The sequence below is a fragment of the Strigops habroptila genome, chromosome 8, assembly GCF_004027225.2.
Source record: "Strigops habroptila isolate Jane chromosome 8, bStrHab1.2.pri, whole genome shotgun sequence".
Taxonomy (NCBI): domain Eukaryota; kingdom Metazoa; phylum Chordata; class Aves; order Psittaciformes; family Psittacidae; genus Strigops; species Strigops habroptila.
The window spans coordinates 53,158,470-53,178,846 of NC_044284.2; the positions used below are offsets into that span (position 1 = coordinate 53,158,470).

Sequence of the window (20,377 nt, forward strand, 5' to 3'; positions counted from 1 at the left end):
GCCACAGTGTCGGTGCTTTGCTGGGCTTATGGGGGTTTATAGGGAAAGGGGAGAGTGAGATGCCCTGGAGCTGCTGGCAGCTCTGCAGGCAGAGTCCTTAAACCCAGTTCTTAACCCCAGTCCTTAAACAGGGACAGACCACGTGTCTGGGGATCTGTCCCTTCTCACATCAGGGTGGTGACACATAAAAGTCACACTTCCTGAAGCAGCTGGGTACCAGAACACATCTGCTGGGAGCGAGGATGCTGGTGATACTGGATCTCTGGGAGATGGGGCGTATTGAGATCAGCTGATCTATTTCTTCACTTACAAATACCCTTCCTGCCCCAAGTTTCCAAGGAAGATCTTTGTAGGTGTTTGCCAGCCCTATTAGCTCTGCTGGGGTCACGTTTGTTTCCCTTGTTCTGTAGCTGCAGCCTTGGCTCCTGCAGCCTCCTCCAGCCAGGATGTGCAGGGAGGTCTGGGTATGGGACAGAGACTTCTCCAGCCTGCCCTGGGGTGGGAGCAGCCACAGCTCTGATTTGAGGTTGTTGGGATTTGCTCCTGGGTGGGTCCCTTTAAAACCACTGGAGCTGGCGCTCGTGGAAACATCATCCTTTCCAAAGCAAACGCAAGCAGCTTATCCAGCCCTGCCATCCTGGCCCAGCATCCGTTCCGTCTCCTGGCTTTGAAACTGTGAGCTTTTGCAGATGGAGAGGTGGATGCTGGAGCCAGCAGGGTTTGGCAGGATTTCCACATTTTATGCTGGACTGAGGTAAAAAATAAAGCAGGGAAACCTTAGAAACAAAATGCCCAGCCCATTCCTCTTCCATAGCTAGACCCCAGGCAGCTCCGTGTCGCCTTTGCTGGGGCTCCTCTGGGCATGGACTCTTAAGCCTAGTTTACAGGAGCCACAGTTGCCCATAGCCCCAGAAACTGGGTATCATCTGCTCAAATCTCAGCACCTCTGTCTTGCTGCAAGGTGGGTGCAGCAATGGGGTGCAGAGCACCCATGGGTGAGAAGCAGCCTGCAGCATAGACCTGGAGCCTCTCTTCTCACCACTGCCCAGGGAGGAGCAGTGCCTGGCCCTGCCTGCTGCTGCCCTTGGGCTGTTCTTGGGCTGTGCAGCTCTGGTGTCAGGTAAGAAAACAAGCAGATAAAGCAGGCAGGATCCCAGCCGGTGCCAGAAAACACCCACCTCTTACAATAAAAACACCATCAAGTCATTTTTTTTTTCTTTTTAAAGATATACACAGAGATTAGACTGACTTAACGAGGCAGTAAAACACTTCAATGCCTCCCCTTGCTAGCTATTAAACACTCCCCTGGGCCTTCCCCTCCCCATGTGTAGCTTGGCTTGGAAAGGGCCTGTCCCCTGAGTGCTGCAGCCATTTAAGCAATTTATGGTAGTTCCTGTGGGGAAGCACCATGAAAATAACCTTTTCACAGAGGGGAAGAGCCCAGTGCCCACGGCCAAAGGGGAGGTGGCATCCAGCCCCTCTGCCCCTCACTGTGGCCTTTGGTCTGGCAGCCCCATAGCCCCATACAACCCCATGGGCTGGCTGGTGTGGGGTGCATTGCTGTGGGGTGACCAGGGGAGTCGGTGCAGGGGGTGTGGGGCTGGATCCTGGCACTGTGACCTTCATCGAGGCCGGGGCAGGGATGCTCCATGTTGTCCCTTGTACCATTCCCTGTGCATTGCTCAGGGATCAGGTGCTGGGAGGAAAACTGTAATAGGGCTGCTTGGGGCTGTTCTAAAATGAACCCTTTGGGCTCTGCTTGAGGCTTGTCTCTGGCATCCACTGCTGAGATGAGAAGGTAAGAAAAGGTCCAGATGAACCAAGTGTAACCTGGAGCTGACAATGTCTTGCCCTCTGGTTTCCCTGAGATGAGCACGGGCTGCATTACAGAGTGACCTGCCTGAAAACCAAACCCCTCAAGAGAAAGTGTTCAGCTATAGGGGTGCAATGAAGTGACCCAGTGACACCAGTGGCAGTGCAGGGTTGTCCCACTCACCCCATGGTTCTCTAGTTACCAGGAGTAGTGTTGCAGGCAGGGCCCTGGGCTTGAGCTGCCTGACCCATTGCAGGCAGCGTGGGGCAGAAGAGGCCAACAAATGGGACAGGAAGGGCTGGTCATGCCCCCACACCCTGCTCTCAGCTTGCCCTGTTTTGGCTGTGGGGATGTTCTCCAGGGCAAGACTGAAATGTTAGTGCTGGTGGGAGCCAAGTGGTGATCCCCAAGGAGAGCCCCATGATGCCAAAACCACCTCCAGATCGGGACAGCATTCAGTCCTGGCACTGGGGACCTGGCACCCAGGCTGGCCCCATCATCCAGCTCTCCTTCTCTCCTGGTTTCACCCAGCCTGCTCCCTATGCCCTGCCCAGGACACCCCTGTACCAGGTTAAACCAGCCCAATGGAGGGTTCCTGTGTCCTGAGTTTTCAGCTGGTTTCCAGTTTTTCCTTCCCATTGCCTCAGGATTACAGGTTTCCAAAGGCAGAACCTCCTACAGGTTTTGTGCAAAGAGGCAGCTGAGAAGGCAGAGATGTCCCCCAGTGCCTGTCTTCTAAGGAAGGGCATGCTTTCAGTGTGTGCTCAACCTCTATCACACACTGGAGAAGCCACACCAGGCAGGGGATGCTCCAACTGTCCAGCATGGGAGCGTCTCATAGGAACCTCCTGCCTCCTGTGGTACCCCCCGAGTTCCCCCCCCGAGTCTGCTCTTGGCTCATCGGATGAGTGACCCAGAGGCTGTTGAACACAGGGACAAAGCTGGAGCACAAGCCAGGAGCAAGCTGAGCCTTCGGGAAATGCCTCCCGGGTCTGTTCCCTGCCCAGCCTTTGCTTTGGATACTAATCCTTTGGCTTTAGAGCTTCCCAACCCTCCTTGAGAGTGAAAAACAAGCATGACTGCTCGGGGCCTCAGGGGTGTGACAAGGGACGGGTGACAAGGACAGTTTCTGGGCTGGGTTCCCTGCCCATGTCACCCTTCCAGCCCAGCCAGGGTGCCAGGAGTCCCCTTCCTCCTCCTTTGGGTGGTGGGCACCCCCCCTGGCCCATCAGGGTCCCCAGTGTGCCAGCTTCTCCTTCCCATTCACGTGACCCATTGCTTGGCAAGAGTACCCCCCCTTTCCCACTTCCCATGTAGAGTGGGACCTGGGTTCACCCCACTCAGTGCCACTCCAGGGGTGACACCAGAAGCTGTGTGTGCCCAGGAGATGTGTGTGCTCCTGTCGCCACCTCCTGCCCGCCTTCGGTCCCCGGTGGGGAGGGGAGTGAAAATCGGAATTGCTCTTTAGAGAAATTAATCTTCTTTCACTGCCTTAGCTCAGTCTGACCTAGAAGAACCCCCCTGGGTTGGTTTTGTCCCTTCTGCGGTGTGTTTAAAGGGAAAATTACAGTGAATATGTTACAGAGAGGCTGTGGGAGACCAGGGCCAGACCTGCAGCAGGGAAAAGCAACACAGGTAGTGTCTGAACAGTTTTAGGCAGGATTTCCCATGCTGCCCTCTCCTCTGGACCACCTGATCCCAGTGGCTGGAGAAAATTGCATCTGCTGTGGGCAGTAGAACAGAAACAGTGAAAGGTTAAAAGATGTGCTGGGTTCCCCCTGGCAGGGTGCAGAGTCGTTTGGCTGGAGAGAAGTAAGAGCTGAGCTGCTTAAGAGAGAAATCACACATCAGCAGGGAGGGCAGGGGTGCTGCCTGGCCAGGGCTGGTGTCCCCATTCTACATGGCCACCTCTCAGGGGGATGTCAGGATACATCTCCACTGGGGACAGGATGGGGAGCAGGAACAGAGAGGGATGTCTCCAAATGGGAGTGAAGCTACAGTGCTCGCAGCTCTCCATGGATGGCGGTGGTCCTGGCGGGGGTGACTGTGGCTGTGGCTGGGTAGAAGGACAGTGCTGGCCACTGTGGCAGGGATGGGAGGTGAAATGTGCCTCTCCCGGGCACGTGTGCCGCTCCCATCCCACCAAACCTCCCATTTCACATTTCCTTCTCCCCAGGCTCAGAGCAGAGCAGAGAGGTCAGGCAGTTGCTCCAGTCTTCATCCATAAACCTCTGTATGTCTGACTGTGTGTCCCTCCTCATCAGAGTGCTGTGACGGGCAGGGGGGTGCAACACTTGCAGCCCTCAAACACCTTCTGCAAAAGGGTTTTGTGTCCACAACTATCCCCAGCCAGGATCTGTGCCCTGGGAGAGAGGCAACACTGGGAACTGAAGGGATTTGAGGCAGTTTTGGGGTAGCAGCCCCCATTTCGAAGGCTCAGTCCTGGGCCTTGGGGCGGGAGGGCGCAGGCAGTGTGTGCAGTGGGGATTATGGTTGCTATAAAAAGTACCAGCATCTCTCGCCCCTGCTCCCTAAGGTGCTTAGGAGAGGAAAGAGGTGCTTAAAGAGCAACCTCCTGCACTAAAGAGGGGCAGGGACTGGAGCAGTCGGAGCAGCTTGACACCCTCATCAGCCCCCTTTCCCCTTGACACCCCCCAAACCTCCCCCCAGGCAAAGCAGCCCCCAGCACCTTTGCCCATGGACCTTCTCCCTGAGCCCCTGATGTTGGACGGCCAGACCCTCATACCCTGCTTGGACGACGTGGGGGACAAGGAGAGGGTTGGTGGGGGACAGCCCAGCCCTTAGCAGGGGTCCTGGTGGGCAAGAAGAGCAGATGAGGTTGCTGTACCATTTGCACTGGCCCCCAAACAACTCTTCTTTCCCTATCCTCTCAGTCTCGCTTGTCCATCTGGTCCTATACTGCCACCCCACTTCAGAGGTGCTCTGAGGGTACTGGTGATATCCTCCAAAATGCAGCCAGTCCAGGGGTGGGTGCTTGGGCTGGAAGCCACTGATGTCTTGGAGGGACAGGGGCTGCTTTCAGCCAAAAGCCACACTCTGCTCCAGTTTCTGGAGGCAAAATGGCTCCCTGGCTTCTCATGACTCTCTGACAGATTCAGAGCATCCTCAGAGCTCAGCATTAGTGCGGTGTCTGTTGACGAATCAGGGCAAGGCAGGTGCCAGATGACGGCAGTGATGCAGGGATGCGGGGTGTGAAGGTGGTGTGTGAAACTGCTGTCCTCTGCTGTTTGCCCTGTCATGTTGCAGGTGCCAGTGGGGTCACAGTAGAGAAAGGGAAAGAAAGCAGCTACAGCCATGGGGTTCTGCACAGCTCCAGGGCCAGCCTGGTTCCCGGTGCTGACCAGGTGAGACCCTGCAGCTCAGGAGGACGGTTGGTGGTTCCCCCTGCCATGCACACTGCCATAGCATTACCTGAGGCTCGGTTGGTCTGGGGATGGACACAGCACCAGGATCCTTCCTTGCATCCCTGCAAAAAAGAGGTTTCAAAGGAGGGGTCCTGGCTCCAGGAGGGGAGTGGGTTGAGGGTAATTCCTCACCAATCTCTTCCCAGCCTTGAGCAGCCCGGTGGACCCCGGTGCCGGTGGCCACAGGAGGGAGCTTGGCTCCTTCCTTCTCCTCCTGCTCGGACGACAGTGTCCTGGGGTGGATGACAGCCACGCTGGCGCAGGGTGCGAGCTGCTGCTTGGTGCAGGAGCATCTTCTTGGGATCAAACCGTGTCATGTGGGACCCAAGAAGTCTCAGGAAGGGAGCGAGGACCCGGCCGGAGTGGAAGGGGCTGCTTCCATCCCCAGAGAAGCCTCATTTCCACCAGCTGGATGATGGATCCTCAGTGCAGATGAGCTGCTGGGGCTGTTGCCTGCAGCTGTGAGGGGACCAGTTGTGCCCGGTGAGTGGCATGTCCCCATAGCAGGGACCAGTCCCTTTGAGAGCAGTGCCAATGCTGGACACATGGCCTCACTCCCGCCCAGCAGTGGCTGGGGACATCTGAGTCACCCCAATGCCCAGCCTCTATGTGTTGAAAGAGCAGGGAAGCAAGGAAACCAGCCCTCCCACCCTGTACAAGCTCCTGTCCCCCAGGAATCTGGACCTTCCCAGTTTCCCCAGCACACAGACGTCTCCATCACTGACAGACCCAGGATCACACCCCAGCATCCCCCCATGCCACTGTGGCATTGCTGCCTGGCTTTTCCTTGACAGCCGCACTGCAGGACGTGGCATTACAAACCCAGGGCCAAAAAAACAAATAGGAGAAGAATGATGGTTAGAGCAATGGAGTGTCTGATTGGAAATGGTTAATTACTGAGGGATGGTTTGCGGTACTGTAGCTACTGCCCTTGCTTGCTGCAAAGCAGACAAAGCCCCAGCGTGGGACTGCTGGTAATGGCTCTCATTAAAAGCCATCAGAGTAGGAGGTTGAAAATACATTCATTTTCCCCTAACTGCATTCAGAAGGGGAAAATGATGCTCTGGCTCCTGCTGTTAGGGGTGCACTGTGTACCTCAGGCTGGGAAAGGCAGTGCTCGGCTCCCTGAATGCAGAGGCAGAAGTCCTGACCACTTGGCTTTTCCTGGGATCAGATCTCTGGGCCAGCATTATAGCCTTTTATTAAGTTTAGGAAATATGTGGAGATCAAAGGGGTCTTCATAAGGAAGAGGCACTGGGACCAAGGAATGAGGTTGGCCCTGGTGCCTGTGCTCTGCTATACAGAGGAATGATGGATCCTGGTTCAAAACCTGAAGCAGGGCGAGAACTGGCCTTAGAATACCAATTCTAAGCATCAGGATGCTCCTTTTCCCACTTGGTCTGGGAGCTTGCCCCCCATCTCACCTGCTTCCCCCGAGCCCCTTTAAAAAGGGGAAGTGAGGATCCACCTGGAGTTAGCAATGGAAAGGATGCCTTTGGGCAGAGAGAAGTGGGAAGAAGAGAGAAGGGCAGTTCTGTGTGGCAGTGCCCTGGCAAGGAAGAGGAAGGCACCCAGCAGAGCTGCAAAACTAAGGGGAGGAGTGATGGCCTGCAGAGGTCATCAATGAACTGGGTCGGTTTTGGCTCGTACTGACCTTCCAGTGTCTTTCTGCAGCCCTCAGCTCATGCTGCAGCCCACAGCTGTCTGCTGTGTCCTGGGTCTGTCCCCAGAAACAGATACCCATATTTCTCATGCAGCCTCTTTGTCTCCTTTGCCCTTTTCACTACCCATCCCTGTGCTGCAGGGCAGCCGCACACCAAAGGACCGCCCGGCTCCTCTCTGGCTCATTCCTCTTGCGAGCTTTGTTTGGTGGGTGTATTTTGCATTTGCCTTTCTTTTTTGCTATTCACAGGGAAGAAAGGGAGGTCGTGAACCCATGGGCAGACATCAGGGCAGGACTGACGAGCCCGGGAGAAGGGGAATGCCACCCACCCCAGCAAAGTCCTTAGAGGCTGGCAAAACCAGGGTGAGAAGGGCTTTGCTCTGTGGTGCCAGCTCTGCCCTTCCCTTCCTCTCGCTGCCCGGTCCTGCATGGCGGCTGCTGCAGTCCCACTGCATCTTCTTGCTGCTCCATCCCTCCACTCCATTCCTGCTGCTCCATCCCACCTGGCCCAGCCACCGTGCCCATCACGTCTGTTGTGGCAAGTGGCAGGTCTCGCCAATGGTGATGACCACGTCCTGGGGCTGGCGGTCCCGGCGCCGTGGCACCTCGGGCATCTCACTCATCTCATTGACGCTGTTGCTGATGCAGTTGACGTCGCTCTTGTTGCTGTTGTCATCCGGGCTGGGGCCAAAGATCCAGTCTGGAGGAGGGAAAAGCACAAAACAAGCTGCTGGTTACGTCTGGCTGTTCCCAGAGTCAAAGCTGGCTGGGAAATCACTGCCTCCCACTACATCCTGCCCCTCACTCTGGGTATTTAGCAGGTCACCCCTGCCCCTTCAGCCCCCTTGGATCCCTTGGCACTGGGATCTCTGCCCTTCCCAGCTCTAGGCTGGTTTTCAGGCTGCTTGTTTCTGGAAGCCCTCCTGGCTTAGGCAAATGAAATCACACTGCTAATCCCAAAAATGAAAATGAAGTGCCTCTGAAGCGAAGTGTGCATCTGGGCTCTCTGGCAATATATTCCCCACAGCAGGTTTTTGCTGTCAGAAACAGAGGGAATGATTAAATAACTGTTTGACATCCAAAAGGGGCTGGAGGCATGGCTGGGGACAGCTTATCTGCCACAGGAGTACATCACAGCCACACCAGGGCTTCAATCCCTCCATGGGCAGCTTTGGGGCTGTGCTTCTGGCAGACCACCAGAGCACGAGGACGTGGTGCTGAGCTGATCCAGCTACTCTCACAGCGCTGGGGGTGGCTGATCCCACTCCAAAATACAGTGGTCATTGCTGGAATGTGGTATGACCAAGACATCCCTTGCAGCACAAAGGACTGTGGCTCTGTGGTGTTCTGCTTCCCAGATATCTATTATTTAAACTGGTTGTTTGGGCAGTGAGAGGCCATGCCCAGCCATGATGGAGACACACCAGCAATGAGCAAACCAAAGCTAGGCAAGTCTATCTGACAGTGGTGGGCAATGGAGCATCAGGACCTCTCTGCTTCCGCCCTGTTCCCAAAACAAAGCAGAGATGGGTATCAGGAGGCAGATGAAAGTCCAGCCTGGTTTAGTTGTTTCTGAGGGAGTCCACTTATTCACCAATGGATCCCTCTCAAGAAATAACATTTCTCTCCTTTGTGACATTTTCTGTCCCCATGGGGCATTTCAGTTGCAGCTCTTTGGAGGAAGACACAGGCTGCCTGGCAGAGCAGGGCCAGAGAAATGCAATCGCAGTGAGACACTGCCTTTTTCATGGGCTGTGGAAAAAAACTTTGCAGCCAAACCAAGGCTGAATGATGGCAAATGCCAGAGTGGGACTCCAGGCGTGGAGGGAGAGGAAGATCTAACTTTTTTGGGTCACTAATGGTGTCCAGACATTGCTGCAGGCATTATAAGAGAGATGGGAATGACCTGTGATCCTACCTGTGCTTGGTATGTGCACTGTAGGTTAATGCTGGGGCTTTTTTGAAAGCCCTAAAGCTTCTTTTTTGAAGAAACACCCAAAGTTTTGTCATTTTTCTCCATCCTGGATCCATTTGACCACACCGTTCCCAAGAGCATAGGGCATGGCTTTCGGGGTGATGTTCATGCTGTGGAGCCAGGGTGGGTGTCTAGCCCTGCCATGGGGACCAGGCAGAGAAAAGGGGGGTGTTGTACCCCACTGCTGGTGTGGGCTGTCTGGAAACTGGTGCAGGTTCCAAGGAGGAGAAGGCTTCCACCATGCTGGGCACATGCGATGTGTCCAGAGAGTGGCTGTTTATGTCTTCTCTTTCCTTTTTTGTTCACCTCCACCACCGTGGCATTGAGATCTGCTGGTTGTGTGAGCGGAAGGGCAGCAGAAGAACCTCCACAGTCCCCACAGCTACCATGGTGCTGCCAAGAGCGATTGGAGAACTCATCAAAGGTGTGGTCCAAAGGCTTTTGGGGAGCTCTGGATCTGCCCCAAGTCCCAACTGGGGCATTTAGCTTTTACTCGCATGGTCCACAATCCCCACCAGAGCCTGGGCTCTCCATCACAACCCTTCCCTGAGGAAAGCAGCCAAGCCCGGAAGGCTCATTTACATCTTTTTCCCTTTATAGCCTCCATTTTGCTTGGATTTACTGGATTTAAACCGAAGCCAAACAAACTGCTTCCTGGCAGCCTGGGCTGGGTCCATGCTGGTTGGACACCCCCCTCTCCTGCCCCTAAGACCTCCTAGGCTCACACGCAGACGCTTGCCATGAGGAGGATCCGGAAGACAATAACAAGATTGCCTCCTACAAATACTATTAAAGTTCTCAGCTTGCTTTCCTTGACGTCAGCCATAAAACTCCAGTGGGAGCAGGGGCTGGTCTGGTGGGGAAGAAGGAGAATATGCTGTAGGAAAAGAGGTGATGGGTACCCAAATATCCCGGGACCCATTGCATGAGGGTTGCTGCACGCAATGGTAAGCAAAGAGCACAGCTTTGCGTGCCTGTGAGCAAGGGGAGGTGGCATTTGGTGGCCAAGCAATGATCACTTGGGGGCATTTGCAGGCAACAGAAGAAGACAGAGCTGTGCACAGCGCTGTGGTACTGTTGTAAAGGCAGAAACGCAGAGGATGGGTGTTTTCGGAGAGCAATGGGGGGCTCAGCAAAAGCCATGTCCATAGGAAAAGGGTCATGGTGTGTTGTTACCAAAGGGTAACAGGGTGCCTGGGGAAGGTGGCTCGTGTGAGGCTGCCACAGTCTAATTCCTGGGTAAGAACGGGCTGGATTGTACACGCTAATCCGAACCGCTGCTTCCCTGGGAATTATTTCTGGAGCCTGCTGGATCTAATTACCCAGTAATCTGCAGGAAGATGTAATTAGGCTGTCATTAGAGGGTATTTACTGCGATGCCTTTATGATTTGACTGTGTAAGTAAGGAGTGAAGTAATTACACAATTACACGTTATTTGTGGCCATTTATGGCCTGTAACTTCAGCGTGTTGCCATGTGTGGAAGAGGGGAGTGAGGCCCCATGGAGCTGGTGGAGGATCTCCTGCCAGCAAGACCCTGGAGGAACAGCCATAAAACTGTCAGCACCCTCAATATGCTCCTCCCCAGCTTCTCCCTCCAGCTCCTCTCAGCCTGTGGTAGAGGAACCAAGGTCTCCCATGGGATATCTGGGGAGGGATGAATGGGGGGAGAAAGGAGATTTGCACATCTTTGGGCCCATGAGATTAAACCTTGCTCTGATGTGGAAGGATCTTTGCAGGGGGTGTGATGCACAACTTTACGTCACACACAAGCACGTGCTAGAAACCTCGATAATGAGCCCTGTGAGGGGAGTAATCAGGTAATGGAGAGTAGTGAGGGGTTGGGAGCCAAGGGGTGGTGATAACCCTCTCAAGATAGCTGAAGCCTTTAGCATCGTGACAGGGATTTCTCTCTCTATCCCTTACATCTGGCAGGGAGTCTGCATGAGCAACAGAAGATGGACACAGTTGTCACTGAGAGGAAAACGAAATCCTCTTTTGGAGGAGTCAACATTCGTGTTCACAAAGGCTCCAGCCACAAGGAGTCATGCTTCACATAAAGGAGAGAGACAAAGTGACTTTCTCAGCCAGGCTGGGAGAGCAGCATCTAATGCAGAGACACCTCTCCCCGCTCGCCGGGAGCTGCTGAGGCTCAGCGTGCCTGCTGAGGTCTTGCAGGGCGAAAGGCGAGGTGGAAAGTGCTGAGATGGGGTGAGATCGATATGGAGTGATTGATCCAAAGCAGCTGGGGAGAGGAGATAGGGTAGGCTGGGTACATCAGGAGTTGTGGAATAGAATCTCTCCCTAAATAGCCGAGTGATGTGGCACAAAGTGCCCCTGCACCTTCCTGGCTCTGCCTGAGTCTTTGGCCGCATCCCTGGAAGCAGGATCCTTAGGATGTGCTGTGTTTTTAGGGGCAGAAAAACACTGTTCAGGGCTTCCCAGATTTCACAGCATGTTTTACCCCTCCTCATACCAGCACCATGAGGGATGGTCCTCACTCAGAAACCCCTTACAATGCAGGGAGCAGCCTCCTTCCTGCCTGTGTCCACAGGGGCACAGGGATGCTTCACGCGCAGACTTATCCCAGTGGGATGGCCAGGTCCCCTGCATCCACTGGTGACAGGGTGGGATGACTAAGAGACACTTCAGCCACTGGAAAAGAGATGTCCCTAACAGAAGAGCAGAGGGAGGTGGGAGAAAGAGCTGAAATTTAAATGCAACACAGTGAGACATTCACACTCCCTGCAGAGATGGAAACAAACAACGGAAGGGGAAACATGTTAGATGAACAACTGAACTCGTGCTCTAGTTTTATTTGCTTTAAATGGAGCTGGGTGTGAAAACAGCTGCTAAAAAAGCCTTTTTCCCAGCAGCAGGAGCACCTCTTCCTTTGAAACAGGTCCTGACCCAGCAATTGCCTTGTGCTCTGCAGCAAGGCAGGACCAGCTCTGGCCAAGGCGTTCGTGATGGACACAACTTCAAGGATATCCCTCTTGTGACTCATGTTCCTTTGCAGTCACAGCTGGACATTGTATCTGTCTCATTTGCACGACAGACTCTGCTTATTCATTAGCAAAATCAGCAGATATCTCCAAGGTTTGTTCTGCTGGAAAATCTCTGTCTGCCTCTGGCAGTAGCAATTTGTTATCAAGAAGTCCCCTTTTCCCCCAGGTTCAATGTCTTTCTGAATTAACTTGCTGTTGGTGTCTGTTCTTCCCTCCCTGTTTTGCAGAAATTTCCTAGGTTAGCCATGCTGTCCAAGTCAAAACTGCCCTACACACCAAGCAACATGAGCATGCTGCTTTGCTGATGGACAGGTAAGGACATTGTCCCTCTGCAGAGCTGTCACCTGGCATGAAGGGGAAGGAGGGTGACATGGAAAAGGCATTCAATTAATTATGATATTCTCTTAAAAATAGCTCTTCTGCACCAGTACAACCCTGGACCAAGCCTGCATTTGATCCTAGTCACATCCCTGGGCAGTGTTGCTGCTCTGGAGAGCAGGTCTCAGAGAGGTGGTGACTCAGGTGTGGTACATGGGAGGCAGGGATGCTCCTGGGGTGGTTCTTTGCTCTCTGCATCCTCCAGCCCATGGAGGCAAAGACGGCCAGAGAGTGAGGAGCTGTGCTTGGTCTCAGCGCAAAAAGACCAGCACTTGAAGGGGAGTGGAGAGGCACAGTCCTTGCATCAGGGACCTGGCACAGCCCATCACTGGACCAGGGATGGCAGACATGGAAACGCCACTGTGGGATGGCGCATCCCTGAGGGCAGACTTGGTCGATCCCTGGCAGCATGTGCTGGGAGCAATCCCACTGCTCAGGCTTTGTGCTTCAAAGGTTTGGCTGCAGAAGCAGTTGTCCTGGAGCGGGGCTACTGCTGCCTGCTTTTGTCAGGGCCAGACCACTGTGACCGCTTGTCTGGCTGACAGCAGCAGCCTGCAGCTGTAGTGATGCCAGGATGGATGTGGCGATGGGGCATCTGTCTGTTATTATAGTAGCTGGGAGTGGGAATTAACTCCCTGGAAGCCATCCTACAGCAGCCATGCTAGACATCAGCACCCCTAGACAGTGCCTAAAGAGCTGCAGTGCACCTCTATGCACCCAAAGGCAAACTGAGGGAGGGGGTTAGTGCCAGGAGTGGGTTAGCACTCAGATGGGAAAAAGAAGGGAACCTGACGCAGCCTTCTTTTCCCACAACTTTGGGGGGCAAATGAATCATAGTCAAGCCATAGCCGAAAGAGAAGATGTAAGTCCTCTCTGATGGGCCTGAGACTCAATTTGCAATCCCTGCCATAGGCGGAATTATCCTAAGAGCCCTGTGGTTCTGTGTGGAGCAATTAAAAGTGGATCCCGAGCCCGTGCAGGATCACCCAGCAGCTATTTTCAGCAACGCCACATTCATGCACAGTTTCTTTGTTCAAGGAGACCATTTCCTAAAGAAGCCTGAAATGTGGCAGGTGGAGATAAGGCTGAAAAATAAAAATACAGCTGGTGGGTCAAAAGGGCAAAGAAATGAAAGACCCTGCTCCAAGTATGGCTTAGGGTTTTGAGTTGCCCTGAAGCCATCAACCAGCACAGTCCCACCAGCATCAGTGAGCCTGCCCTGCCGTACCCCATCTTGGGTCCCAAAGGAAAAGCTTCCTCGAGGTCTCCTCCGGAGATCAGCAGCTCAGAGGAAACCTCGCCTGAACTGGGTGGCACCAGCAAAGGTCTCTCCGCAAAGCTTCTGCTCCCACGCAGACCTGAGTGGTTCCGTGCAGGCAGTGAGATGCTTTCCCGGGGACCACACGCGCTGCAGTCCCCATGGCAACAGCTTTGTTTCCAGTCAAACTTTTGGGTTTTTTTCCCTTTTTCCTCCTTTTTTTGTGTGTTTCAATAAGGGCAATATGCAGTGAACTGCTGGGGACGGAGGAGGGAGGGCGGGCTGTTTCCCAAGGATTGCAGTAATTAGGCTCTCCGTGCGTTGGTGACAGGCTTGTCATTTGCCAAGCCGGCACTTCTCCGCAGCGCCGTCTCTGGCAGTTCTCCAGCGCTCCCCAGTTAAGCCGCTTTCCAAATGCTTCGACCCAATTTGTCTTAAGTGGTAGCCGGGTTTAAACTGCGCTCACGCAGAGCTTTCTCCTCCCACCTCGGGGGGCTCGCATCCATCCCCAGGCAGAGATGTCTGATGAGTTTTGGAAAAGGCGCAAACATGAGACTTTGTCGGCTCAGAGCAAGTGGGAAATCAGAAACCAGAGAGAAATCAGGCTCTCCTTGGCCAAGTGTCTCCAGGAAAAGCTGAAGAGGGCCTTTTTCAGAGGCCTCTTATCCCTATCCAGGGGGATGAGGACAAGCAGGATCCTCACCCTGGCTGGAGGGGATCTCTTCCTTCATCCTCTCAAATAATACACCTTTCCGTCTCCTCTGATGCAGCTTCCCATTTCCTGCTCCTCCCTACCAAACTGGGCATCACAGTAGTGTTCGTCTCTCCCCAGGGATGTCTGGACAAGCTCTAATTGAATTTTAAGAAGCAGCTGCAAGAGGTGTCAGTGTCTCAAATACCTGTTCAGATTTCACAGGGGAAGAGCTCAGCAGCATCCCGAGAGCCTCTTTGCCATCCTGAACTGAGCCCAGCAACTGGGTCCCTCTTGGTGCATGGAGCTGGTGACGCTTTGACTGCCCCAGTGGTGTCCTACAAGCTGTTGGTGAGGAGTCGAAATCATCCTTGAAGTCTCCGAGTGACTGTTTAAAGTAGTGATTAGCTATTCACACTTTAATCTCCCCCAAACAGGCTCCAGCCCTTTGGCATCGTATTTCCATCTCTCTGTATCCTTCTAAATATGATTAGTGCAGGAACTCTGATAGTGGAAGTTGGAGCTGCTGCTGAGTATATAAATTCAGGCATTGTGTTAAGGCAGCTAATAGACCAGTTTCTTATTTACTATCCCTTGGTCCCTCTGTCCTGTCCCTGAAGTAATTTTATGCAAACTCATTCAAATAGAACCTTCTCTTTAAGGGCTGTTTCTTGGCAGTGTTAACAAACATGGTCTTGTCTGCTTTCCTCCAAGGACTGGCTCATTTTAAGCACGTAAATGGTGTGAAGACAGGCCTGGAGTGCTAAATAGGATGAGCCAGAGGCAGCCTTCGGCACTGAGGGGTGCTGCTGGAGTTTGGTAAATGCCTTCTTCTCTGTCTGGATGCGGCAGAAGCTCACATCTGGATTTCTGACCCTAACTCAGCGAGATGTCACCTCCACCAGGGCAGAGAGCATGCTCTGTGCTCAGCGAGGGTGTTCGGCTGGGAAAGGGCTTCTCCAAAGTGGCAAAAAGTGGGTAGACTTTCCCACTGGGGATGGCTATGGTGCTGCGAAAGGTTGTGGCAGTCCCTTTGTGTCCCTTTGTGGCTTTGCTAGGGAAAGGATACCCTGCTGACATCGTCCCACACAGAGGCAAATCAAAAGGTGCCCAAGGTCACCAGGGAGTGTTGTTGCTGTGCATGGCATGGGCACGAGTGCCTCCGACTGCAGCTTCAGCCTCTCTGCCTGCTTGGAAGGGCATGACATTTGTGTGGATTTTGGCCCTGTTTTGCAGTACTCACCCAAGGGGTGTTTTTGAGCACTCACATCCATGCTCTCCTGCACCAGGCACCCCAGTAATCAGGGCAGGGTTGTCTGCTCCATGGGGGCACTATGACTCGGGGGGGGTTCTAACCTGGCCTGACCTAGTCCTTTGAGTATCTCAGGGCAGGAGTGTGTATAATTTTGGGTGCTGTCCCTTTGTTGGGAAGGCAACGCTAAATCAGATGAGTGGCAGAGCTGGGAGATGTTACAGCCCCAGCAAGCTGATGATTAAGTGTTATATTTAACACTTTAAGATGATAACCATTCCCTTCTAGCTGGGGCAAAGAAAGACTCCTCAGCAGCAGCTCCCTGCTCTTTTCCTGGCTGAGCCTCAGAGGAGACCCCAAGCACTGCTCCCTGCCAGGAGGTTCGACCTTTCTTGTCCTAAATCCCGCCTTCCCAAATACCTATGTCCCGTATCTGCTGGCCCCTGCCCGGTCATGACCCCCTGCCCAAGGGACTTGGCTTGTCCTCCCATCAGCAAGGCATGGGTGCTGCCTGCCTTGCAGGCAGTGGTCAGAGTTTTGGCTGGTGTGTATCTATCTCCTGCATCCCAGGAGCACGGAAATAAAGGGGAATCATGAAGGAACACGTGTATTTTGCTCTACATGAGTGTGATCTCCCTCCCACTGCAGAGATGAAGCCTGCAGGGCTGCATCCCTGGCTGGGGGGCAGGCTCAGAGCAAGGGCTGTGCAAAGGGATTTTAGCCCTGCCCCCCAGCAGAAGACATTGCTCCTCAGAGCTTTCAATGGGGAGGTGTAGGGGGGGTGTATATACATCTACAGGAGCCAGGAGCTTAAATCCATCTGTGGATCCCTCCTGGCCCCCCATCCAAGCTGGAAAACTGCCACCTGCTCCCTGCAGCAGGGCCCTGTCCCCCAAAAAGGACATCTCAAGCTGGCTGTAGAGGCCAAAACTTACCACATATTCAGAAGGGAATTGGGAACATTCGCACTCCCCTGACAAATTATGGGCAGCCTGACATTCGCAGCCTGACAAATTATGGGCAAACAGCAAGAGTGCCACCAAGGGCTTGCTGTAAGCAGCCAACACCTCTGCCTGCACCTCTGCCTGCCCACAGTGGCTGCCACCAGCAGAGTGTTTGCGCTTTTGTCTTCAATGACAGGGGACCTCTTTCATCAGCAACAGGATGGAATGAAGAGCCGGGAAGCCAAATCCCATAAAAACATGCAGTCTTTGGGCTATCAATGTTCAGATTTGTTGCACAGGCTGTAATGGTTGTGCTAGGTGCTGTACAAGGGAGCCAGACTGCTGCGCTGTGTTTCCTGGGAGTTTGTGGATTCTCTGGTGTCTGGTCAGGGGTTGGGCTCATATGGCAGCTTTTCTTTCACAATGCACTAGCAGGTTGTTCTCCTGTGCTCAGGTATCTGTCAACATGAAACTTTTCATTTTGGAGACCTCTAATCCAAGCTCAGTTGAAACTGGCCCATGGATTTTACAGTTGTTTGGCAGCACCAACTTCTGCACACCCACATTTACACAAACACACACAAGCCTCATCTCTTTAGGAAGGGAGCTGAACCCAAAGATTTTCTCTGGGAAGCTCATCAACACACAGCTCAGTTTGAAGAACCCAGCACATCAGATAAACTAACACTCTTGTAAATGTGAAAGGGTTAAGGTTTGGTCTAAACCCCACCAAATCAAAGGAGAATGACCAGCCAGCATCGCCAGGCTCTGCCCTAGGCTCTTTTTGACCACATGCACACAGCGCGTGATGCCTGCACTCACCTATAAAGTCATGAATGAGGTCCTTGATGAGATGCCCGACGATGGCATACGCCACTGCCACCACCACCAGGGCTGCCATGAGAAGGTAGAGGACAGCCTTGGGCAGAGGAATGGCGTCTCGAGGAGGGGGCTTGTACTCCTTGTAAAGCTGGTCATTGTCTGAGTACGAGTACTGGAACAAGTGGTCCAGGCCAGCCGTGAAGTTGCTGGAATTCATGGACTGGCTGTTGGACAGGTAGTTGTCCTGCTCAGGGTCCTGCAGGACACTTACCACCGAGCTGGTGGTGGCTTCCACTTGCTGTACCAAGTTCAGAGTCTTGTTAACGCTGGGAAGGATCTGGGAGAGGAAAGTGCTCCAATCTTTGATGGCACTGATGTTGCAAATAATCATAATTGCAATGACGAAAGAGGTCTCCAAGCCCAAGATATTTAAAAGGGAAAGAAAGAGGCGAGAATTGCCGTGCTTACACCAAACCATGTACTGCAAACTGGGCAGAGAAGGTCTTGCTGGGGTGGGTTTCTCATTTGCAAATTCTTACATGATCCAGTAGGGATGCATCTGTGGATGTCGGTCCTCACCCCTGGAAATGCCCGCAGCAAACCCCTATGGGCATGAAGTTCCTTGGGAAAAAGTAGGTGCTAGAATGATTTTGAGCGATACCATTTTTGTCCCTCAGCCATCTCCCCCAGATGCTACTCACTGATGAAAACTGGAGAGACAGGATCCTGTAGGTATTTTCAGTCATCTGGAAAAGAAAGATGAATCACCCTTCTCCAGCTCCTTTTCACAGGTGATGGTCCTTGGAGAGACAGAAATCCCCCTTTGCTGTGCCCCAGGCTCAGTTTGGGTACCAGTAGGCGCAAGGTGTGCGGTGCCGTGCCTCTCCTCTCCTGTAGCGCTGCCTGAAGTGTCCGCAGAGGAGAAATGTATGTTCAAACCCCACAAAGTTCAGCTGCTCACAGTGCGTGTGGGAGCCGGCAGCACGCAGCTCCCAGCCGCGCCAGCCGCGCTCTCAGCAACTTCTTTTGCCGGCACCTCCTGATCGATTCCTTTAAGAACAAACCCATAGCCAGAGACGATGCCCACAACAGCAGCGAGCCCGGTGCCTCCAAAGGGCAGCCCAGATGACGAGTGGCCGCTCTCAGGTTTTACCTTGAGGACTTTTGCATGCGAACAGATCAGCTCTCCTGATGCTCCAGCTTGTTTTACCCAGCGCTCGGCTCCTTACAGACCTCCCCGCAAACAGCAACCGCTCCGGTGCCGCTGCCTGCTGTCTGCCGGGTGTGCGTGCATCCGTGAGCGTGTGTGTACGTACACTTCTCCTCGTCCTCTTCCTCTCCTGTCCCTTCACCCTACAGCCCTGCTCGCTCTTCGCAGCCGCTCCGGCTGCCAGCAGCGAGGGGGATTATCCACCACCGAAGGGCTGGCTCCGCAACTCCCAAGAGCGCTGTGAAGCCGGCGGCTGCTCCCCGCGGAGTTAATCCTTTTGATTCCACAAGACGTGCCTTGATCCGCCCGCTGGATCTTCCCGGAGCGGTGGAGGGGAAGGTGGGGAGCAGCCGGAGCGTGCGTGTGGGTACACGCGTGTGCATGGGGAGCGCAGCCGGCGCGTCCCAGCGGCAGCACAGGCTCAAGCAGCGCTGAGGACGGATCTGGTGTCCCCTCCAGACACGACCCCCGGGTCCAGCCCGCCCGCGGGTGCTCGGCACAGCCTTTGTCTGGGAGCTGTGCTGCCGGCAGGGAGAAATCAGATCGCAGGCGCTGCGGGGAGGAAGGCGGACATCATCAATCCCACCGCCAGCATCCCAGGGGAGCGATGCTCCACACAGCCCTGTCCCCCCCGCTCCCCGCCCCAGCCAAGTTTTTGGCATCAGCGGGATGCCTGATTTGCAGAAAGCCTGCAGGATTTGGTGCTGTGCTCCCTTGCCATCTCCCCACCCTGGGTAGCTCTCTATATAGAGAGCTAGTAAGAGCCAGCCTGTCCCTGGTCACCTTGATGATGGTTTTAAACTGGTCCAGGTTCCCTACAAACACATTTCATCCAACTTGGCAATGGGATTTCACTGGGTTGCTGGCTTGGTTTGAAGGTACTGGGACTTATTTAAAGAGGAGGAAGAAGAAATCTTAGAGAGGGGCAAATTGTCTTTCCTAGAGAGGGGGAAATTGTCTTTCTATATTTGGAGTTGAAAATAAATCACAGCTCCATTTTTCACATCCTTCTTTCTTTATTTTGGGTAGCTTCCCCACGTATGAAATAGCTGTCATGAAGGCAAGGAAATCACCAGATCAGGCCTGAATGCAGCCAGATGGAGCTTCTGAGAAATAATGGCAAAAGATTAACTTCGTGTGTGTGTGTTACCAGCAGCAATCCAGGCAGCTGCCTGGGGGTTGGAAGGGTATAGAATGAAATGGGAACATCTCTCCCTTACAATGAAATCACGAGGGCTCAGGTAGGCGATGGACAGATTGTACAGACCAGAAGCAAAGAAAAGCTCCTCTGCCTCCCTTGGAGTGTGCATGGAACAGGTCACAGTGATTTCTGTCCCCTAGGACCATTTTGCAGAATCCAAAAACTTCTTCTCACAAGCAGCAGAGCTGTGACTGGTTGCAGAAACACATCTGGGCAGCTGCATGGAGACATATCCTGCAATGGGACATGTCATGATGTCCCATTGCCCCAGTGTCCTGATGCTTGGGGTTGGAGCTGCTTCTCTGCCTCCAAAGCATGAAGATGGGATGTTTTGAGGGCCAGGGCAGGAGTCAGAAACTAAGGGCAAACAGCTCCTCTCTCAGCCTCTGAGTCCTGCCATGCCAGATTTTATCTTTCCAAGAGGGAAAATGTGACAAGATTGATTTTTTTATAAGAACTTTTCAATGCTAGGTGGGTTTTGGGCTCTATGCAGGGGTAGCACAGTGCAGTCTGGCTTTGCCCTGCTCCAGAGACACATTCTTTGGCTGGGGTCCCCAGGAGGAGATGACAACCCCTGGAACATGCCCACTGGTCCTTGGGGACTGAAGCTGCTCTGAAGCTGTATTATCATTGCAGCTGTTTGGTGTTAGCAGTTGCCATGGCACCAGTGCATCAACCAGAGGGAAAGGGAGAGCATCTGGTCCAGGCTGAGCCATCCCTGTGGCTGGCTCTGGGTGC

General features: G+C 53.6%; 1 protein-coding gene across 1 annotated transcript; it reads right to left on the minus strand.

The window, feature by feature from the left end:
• Positions 1-7,103: 7,103 nt before the first annotated feature.
• On the minus strand, positions 7,104-18,916 carry LOC115612069. Its single transcript, XM_030495892.1, has 2 exons — positions 17,229-18,916; positions 7,104-7,601 (listed from the first exon to the last, which is right to left on the minus strand). Exons 1-2 carry the CDS (start codon positions 17,704-17,706, stop codon positions 7,426-7,428), a joined length of 654 nt encoding a protein of 217 aa, XP_030351752.1. The 5' UTR covers positions 17,707-18,916; the 3' UTR covers positions 7,104-7,425.
• Positions 18,917-20,377: the final 1,461 nt, after the last annotated feature.